General features: G+C 36.9%; 1 protein-coding gene across 4 annotated transcripts in view; it reads left to right on the forward strand.

Moving 5' to 3' along the window:
* FAM110B (family with sequence similarity 110 member B) overlaps positions 1-7,110 on the forward strand; it is a 150,068-nt gene extending 142,958 nt beyond the window's left edge. For all 4 annotated transcript variants that reach the window (XM_019548360.1, XM_019548369.1, XM_019548377.1 and 1 more), the window contains exon 2: positions 4,279-7,110. In XM_019548360.1, coding sequence (XP_019403905.1) covers positions 4,581-5,693 — 1,113 coding nt within the window. In that variant the 5' untranslated portion in view covers positions 4,279-4,580 and the 3' untranslated portion in view covers positions 5,694-7,110. The remainder of the gene's footprint in view (positions 1-4,278) is intronic.
* Positions 7,111-7,717: the final 607 nt, after the last annotated feature.

Below are 7,717 nucleotides of genomic sequence, written 5' to 3' on the forward strand. Positions count from 1 at the left end.
GCCCCAGTCTCCCCCCCCCCACGCCCATTTCCTGCTCCCTTCCCCCAAGCCCAACAGACTTACCAGCTGGAGGCCTGCCTGTTTAGTCTAGGGCTGAATCTCCAAAGCAGCTGATTCTTTTCCAAAGATTTTCTGAATTGATTCAGATGCTTTGAATTGATTCGGAGCTTTTAATTGGTCTTCCAATTTGATTCAGAGATCCGGTCCCCAAATCAAGCCAAATCTCTTCCAAATCAAATTGACTACTGAAGGTTCGAACAGCCCTAATGGCTGCAACTCTTGTTGTGGAAACTTATGTCAGTTAAACTAGCCCAGTTAGGTTTGACCTGTATTTTTAAACAGATTGACACAAGCTCAAACCACATAAACCAGATTTCAACTGACACAAGATTGTTGACAGAAAGGTTTACACAAATTTAATGACATCAGTAGAAACTAATTTTAGTTAGTCCATTGTGCCTTGTCCTGACTTCCTACACCATCCCTCCATTTTCTTACCCCTTTCACTTAACAATTGGTTGGGTGAAATTGTGATCTTACTAAGGTCAATGGCATATGTGGGGCCAGGAGTTTTTGACTGTGTTGCAGCTTGAGCACTATTAAATGAACAAAGTTATCAAGAATAAACCCTGTGTAAACATAATTAAAAAGTGTGTCACATATGTGATATGAAAAGCAGTAGACCTTACAAGAAAAATATTATTTTGTCATTTGACATTAATTTTAGAATGCAGTTTTGTGAGCAAGAATGATCAAATATTCACAGGTTCACAGAAGTTTAGGGTTTGAAGGGACCTTGTGAGATCATCAGATCCAGCCCCCCGTGCTCTGGGCAGAAAAGACTTCTGCGGTCAAACAAGGTGTGCTTCCAGTCTCCTTTTGAATATTATTACAGTAATGCCCCATTAGTACTAGAGGTGTATGTGTAACTTCTTGATTTTACATATTTCTCTTGAATGTCAGAAACTACACACTTAAGCCATATGTTGGAATAATTTTAGAAAGTTAGTAATATAAAAGTGATGTTGTAGCTATGATGGTCCAGAAATGTGTGGGGCAAGAAGAATGTCTTGGTTCAAAAGGTTGTCTAACTTTGAGTTATATAGTTGGTCCAATAAAAGATATCACCCTAAGAAATCCTTGCCTTATTGCACAGCAAATTGGTATAATATATCTCTTACTGTATTGGCTTTAAATTAAGAAAGATCATCAAATATTTATATGTTTATTTTTAATGAATACTTCAGTTGGTGTGTTAAATGTACAGCTTTAAAGTATATTGTGTTACCCTAACTCATTAAGGTAGTGAATCTGTGCAATTACAGTTATTTAAATGCAAATGTCTGAGATTACTGTATTGCAGATGTAAGAGTCTGTAAGACTAGTGTATGATGTTCTTTAATTTGCATCTCTTTCGATGATTAAAGAATCCTGAGTAAAAGCATCTAGCTGAAACACAGATTTTAAAAAGAAATTTTACTTCCTTTTGTTTTTATGTTGTACTGGGTAGTTCTTTAAGGAGTGCTTCACATTGAGTAAATCCATGTAATTGGTATTTATAGAAGGTTATGGCTACCTTGTATATATTATTGAAATGGACTGTATTAGGTCTTTTTGTAATGTAAACCTCCATTCTTTTTACTTCTGTGATTGATGTAAGGAGCAGCACTGATAAGAATCCATGGGAATTCACATATTGTCCTTACCAGCCAGAAATATTAAAGGTGATACCTACAAAATGAGACCACGATAATTAATGTTATTAAATAGAGCTATGCATATCCATAGGGGTTTTGATCAGGATGTTAGGAAGTTTCTCAGGGTTGATCAGGAAATCCCAGGGTGTACAGAGAAGGATTTTATCAAGGGCCCTGGTTAGTTGTTGCAGGGACAGGGGAGGAGATGCCTGTTTTACTTTTCATCAATTTCTAAAGCATAAACCTGACTTTTTCTTTAATCTAGTTTGTACGGTCTTCCTAGTTTGCATTAAGGAATAAAGGAGCCTAAATCATCCGTGTCTGTAGAATTCTCCAGATTTTACTAAAAGGCAACAGAGAAAGCTACCCACTATTGTTGTGATGATGATATTCACTGCTGTGAACCAAATATCAACTCATACAGTGGGTATGAAAGGTATTAGGATGAAGGCATTCTTTAAATGCAGAATATAATTAGTATTTATGCCCTCTGCAGTCAATGCACTTGCATATATTTGTGTGCCTGATTTATATCACATGAATCAGTTATGTTTGCAGGCACCTGGCAGAAGCTAAGGTCTGAATGGTTAATGTGCAAATACTGGATTTATGTGTATATATTAGGTATGGGTATGTACAAGTACACAAAAGTGTATATGCCTAAATATACTCAGTAACTTTGACTATATCATCCCTAATTTTAAAATACCAGCATCAATAAATATTTTGATTCCAGTGAAGGAAGAAGACCCTTGTCTGAAATACTGTCCTGAAATGCAGGAAGTTAAGTGCTGAAGAGTTAACAGTAGGATTTATAAAATAATATTGAAAGGGAGACTTAATTAACATTGCACCGACTTTTCAGTAGGACTGAACTTATGTCTGGTTTATCCCTCAGCCAAATGTGTTAGTTTGTATTTAAAGAATACTTCTGACAGTAAGTCTTAAGAAGCAAGCTCATCTTTTTTCTATAATCTCATTATAGCATTTATATACTTTATTTGCTTACTTTGACATTGATAGAATGTTCAATGTATGTTTCACGTATTTGTGTGAATAAGAGTTTGTTCTTTGCTTGTGAATTAGAAATAATTGAATCTTTAATTTAAATCTTAGGGTATTCCTCGTAACCCAGACACATAATACATGTTGATGATGATGATCCAGTTTAGATTATTAGGGCGGAAATGTACTAAGTACATGGCATGTAAAATATATTAAAGCAGTCAGTCTCTGGGAGAGATACTGGCCTGCATTCCACAGAGTGGGGGAGGAAGCAACAGCTCTTCCTTTCTTTTTATAATTTATTTCAGTGATAATAGAGATAGGATATTAAATATAGCAGCACAGACTAATGGAGTTGTAATAAAGCAAACGAGATCCATTAGCCAAATCACTGCTTTGAACAGCAGATTCCTTCATAAGTGCCCTTGAGTGCCTCACGTGGGAAAAATTGTTAAAGCACTTTGAAACGTCATCATTGAGATTGGATTTTTAGAGTGTTGTGACCAAGACTAAATGACAGAATTTTAAATAACTCAGACACTTTTTAAACATTATTCAGTCTTAACTAGAGTCCTTACTTTAAAACTTAAACACTTATGTTCAAATTTAAAAGCAGAAATTATATGCATTCAAGCCTCATAAATGTGTGCTATTTAAATACAAGCCAAATTTATGCCATCATGAAGCAAAGTGTCTTCGATATCATTTTTGTTGCAGTAAAGAAATTCAGTGTCAAAGTTTTGAAGCTGTTGTTTTGTAAGTGCAGAAGCAGTTCTCCAGTGAATTAGGTGAAAACAAGTTTTACAATGGAATGTGTCGCTTCAGCTAGATTACATTTTAATTATGGATTTGATACAGAGTTAATGATCAGTTGTGGTACTGCAGGCACTTGAAACTGCTCACAACTCCAGTTGTTCCTTGACTGGAAATCTTGCCCATTTTCTGGAGCATTAAATAAACAGGAAAATGCCTTGATATTGTTACATTTTCTTTTTTATGGAGAAAGCATCTTGAAAATGGTCTCAGTTTTCCAGCTAAAATATATGTACATAAATCAGCTAGCAACTTTCATGAGCTACCCTATTTTAATATTATACCTGTAGGCAGGTAAGACACTGTAGTCCCTCAGAACTGGTAAATTTCACCCCTCGAGCCCTCCCTCTGTCACCTCTCCCCCAAAGGTAATGCAAACACTGATTTACACAAGGGAGTAAAATACATGAATGTGTATAGAAATAATTGTTCTAGATTTTTTGCAATGATTTCCAATTTTAATTTTCTTAAACCCAACCTAAGATTGTGATTAATAATAAAAGCCTTAATTGTAAATGCCCAAAATACCTGTTTATACATGTATAAAAATATCATTAATCCAGGTTTGCTTATTTTGTCAATAAGACTTATACCAATAGGCAGAGGTCTGAGGGAATGTTTCAGATAGGACTGCCTGTTTCCTCCGAACAGCCCACAGCTGTAACTCAGCCAGTAACTGCAAGAGCGTACAGCATTTCTCTGTTGCTATAGCTGTGATGTCACACACTGATACTAACATGTGGTTGGCTATTTTGTGTTTCAGATCACTGCCTGTAGTTGAGCACAAAGAAAACATCGAGACTCCCACATCTTTCAGGGAGAAGAAAGGAATCAGCAGAGCAGATTAATACGGACTTGTGTCTGGTGGCCTTTTTGTACAAAGGCTGCCTTTAAAAAAGAAACACAGTGTTATTTAATGAGCTGTGAGATGAGGCGCTGCTGCTAACACTCAGATTCCAAGATTCATCTGCTATTCATTGTGCTTAATGTACATGTTTCTTCACCGTGCATTTAGAAGATCCCAGAGAAGAATCCAAAACGGCTGCGGGGGAAAGACCACCAAACATGCCTACAGAAACACTACAGACAGGTAGCATGGTGAAACCTGTCAGCCCTGCTGTCACTTTCACGTCGGCTGTTCCTCTTCGCATCTTAAACAAAGGACCGGACTATTTTCGCAGGCAGGCAGAGCCTAATCCAAAAAGACTAAGTGCTGTGGAGAGACTAGAGGCTGATAAGGCAAAATACGTTAAGAGCCAGGAAGTCATCAATGCTAAGCAAGAGCCTGTGAAGCCAGCGGTGCTTGCAAAGCCACCAGTTTGTCCTGCAGCCAAGCGAGCTTTGGGCAGTCCTACCTTGAAAGTATTCAGCAACAATGCAAAGACTGAGAGTGGTGTCCAGAGAGAAAATTTAAAACTGGAGATTTTGAAAAACATCATTAATAGCTCAGAAGGCTCCAGCTCAGGTTCAGGTCACAAACATAGCTCACGAAATTGGCCTCCCCACAGATCTGATTCAACAGAACTAAACCGACATTCATTTGCAGAATCGTTAAAGGTTTACCCCACCCAGGGCCGCAACAGCCCTCAAGAAAGCAGCTCCAGTGTGAGCAGAAGGCTCTTGGACCAGTCTGCAGAGACCTTCTTACATGTTTCTCACAGTTCCTCAGACATTAGAAAAGTAACTAGCAGTAAGCCCTTAAAAGCAATACCCTGCAGTAGTTCAGCCCCACCTCTGCCTCCAAAACCCAAAATTGCTGCCATCGCTTCTTTGAAATCCCCAGAGATCGAGGCAGTAGAATCTGGATGTGGAGTCAGCAGAAGACCATCCTTACAGCGATCAAAATCAGACTTAAGTGACAGATATTTTCGTGTTGATGCAGACGTTGAACGATTCTTTAACTACTGTGGACTGGATCCTGAAGAGCTTGAAAACCTTGGGATGGAAAACTTTGCAAGGGCTAATTCTGATATTATATCCCTCAACTTTCGCAGTGCAAGCATGATTAGCTCAGACTGTGAACAGTCTCAGGACAGCAACAGTGACCTTAGAAATGATGACAGTGCCAATGACCGTGTGCCATATGGCATTTCTGCAATTGAAAGAAATGCCAGAATCATCAAGTGGTTATATAGTATCAAGCAAGCGAGAGAGTCACAGAAAGTATCCCATGTGTGAAAGAAAATAAGCAAGGACTGTATCTTTGTCTGTGAATATTCAGTTGTGAAGGGTCGTGAAGTCTACTTGAAGTCTTGTACACTTCTCAAATCTCTTTGTGTTGCTTGTTGTGCAATGTTTTCAAGTTGCATGCCTGTCAACATGTGAACTGACCTGGCTTCCACTTGAACAATAACTAACTACAAAGCCTGGCTGAGCATACACGTTATCTGCCAAAAGTTTAAGACAAGAATCTGATTAGGGCTTCATTATAATCAAGCTGTTTACATGAAAAGGTTTTATGACTTCTTCAATATTTGTGTAGTTCCTTGTGGATTTTACATCTCATGTTTTTGTGTCTTAATTACAGATATTGTCAACTGACATTACTAGCTTTTAAGTTGAAAGAGAATCCTTTTGAGAAAAAAGGCAAAATTGGCCAAAATAAGAGATTTGAGCATATAACAATTGTTAAAGAAACTTGATCTCCCGTGGAAAGTGATGTATTGGCTTGTGTAAAACTGTTTCTAAACTGCAGAGTATAATGCGTCCTTTGTTCAAATACATGGATCCACCTGTTTTTTCTTTTCTGACAAAGTTTCCTCCATTTCACAGCAGAGAGCCTAGAAAAACTGCTTGACCTTTCAAAAACTAAATGAGTCTTGCATTTGATGTAGGGTACAAATATTAATGGGTTTATGTTAAACTGATGGAGAGGATAAAAAGAGTCAAAGTTAACAGATGAAAATGTCTTAAGTGGGGTTTTTTTGTTTCTTTTTATTAAATAAAGAGTCCTAGTCTTAAACTTTTGACAGGAATGATTAAATCCTATAGCTGATATTGAATGCCTTTATTAGTCAACCACATCATGACTATAAATTCCATGCTGTCTTTTAATTCTTTTTGTAGACCTATTGGAACAATTTCTAAACAAAAAATGGAAACACACAGCCATATCAATATAAAGCCTCCTTTTCAGAAGTAAATACACTCAGTAGTTGAACTATATCTGAGAAATTGTGATTATGTTGTCTTGCATATGTTATATCTAAGGCTGTGAAAGTTTGTTACAGCTCTAGGAAGTGTAGAAACATGACAGTATGTAGGTTTTTTTTCCCTTATGATGGTTAGTGCTGCACGTCAATCTGTTACAAATTTTTTGACAATCTGTGTCTTCCCAATGGGTTAATTAACTGTCATCCCAACTGACAGTTGTGGTGTGGTAGCAGAGAAGTTGAAAGTACAGTGGTCTGCTTCATTATTATTGTATCCATGCTTTGAGGTAAATTGCAGCACTACCTTATACTTCATCAGCTAATAGGAAACTTTTTTATTGTGTAAATGCTGTAAGACTTTGTATATACTTCAGTTGTTATGAAATCTTTAAAAGGAAGAGTGTTATGCTAATAAATAGCTCCTGGTGCAGGTATTGGAAGTAGTTTATTTTTTCCTTTAATTTTTTTACCTTTTTCTTAAAGTATAGCGAAATATTAATTGCAGTGCATTTTTGAGTCAGAGCTGTAGTAATAATAGACCCAGTGAAAGATTGCTCCCTATAATTGCTTTTCAGAACATCAGTTCTTCAAACTATGAAGTGACAAATCTGGTGGTAGAACTGAAAGAGATTATCAAGACTCCCTAAATAGCCTGCTGGTGTCTTATTTACTGCACACTTCCCTGCCACAGCACCTATGTCCAGCATCTGTTTCCCAACAAACCACTAAAGTAATCATTTCTACTTTTGAGTATTCAAAATGTTTTACAAGATCACATTATGTTTTTATTTCAAGGAGTCTTTAATATAATGCTGGCTACTAAGTCTAGCATTCTATTCTTATATTTAGAGAAATTTCAGTTCTTTTTCAGGTTATAAAGACCTAACATGGTTGGAGCTGAAGTAAAAGAACCAAAGAGTCAGTTGTTGGATACAGAACTGAGCATGTTCTGTATCACAGTTGATTTGTTTAAGTTTTCAAAGTGAGTATTCATAAAAAGAAAAGACTTACTTGGTTCCATGAGGCAACTATTCTGATTTTTGTGTATTC

Source organism: Crocodylus porosus, unplaced genomic scaffold, assembly GCF_001723895.1.
Source record: "Crocodylus porosus isolate Cpor-Errol unplaced genomic scaffold, CroPor_comp1, whole genome shotgun sequence".
Lineage (NCBI taxonomy): Eukaryota > Metazoa > Chordata > Crocodylia > Crocodylidae > Crocodylus > Crocodylus porosus.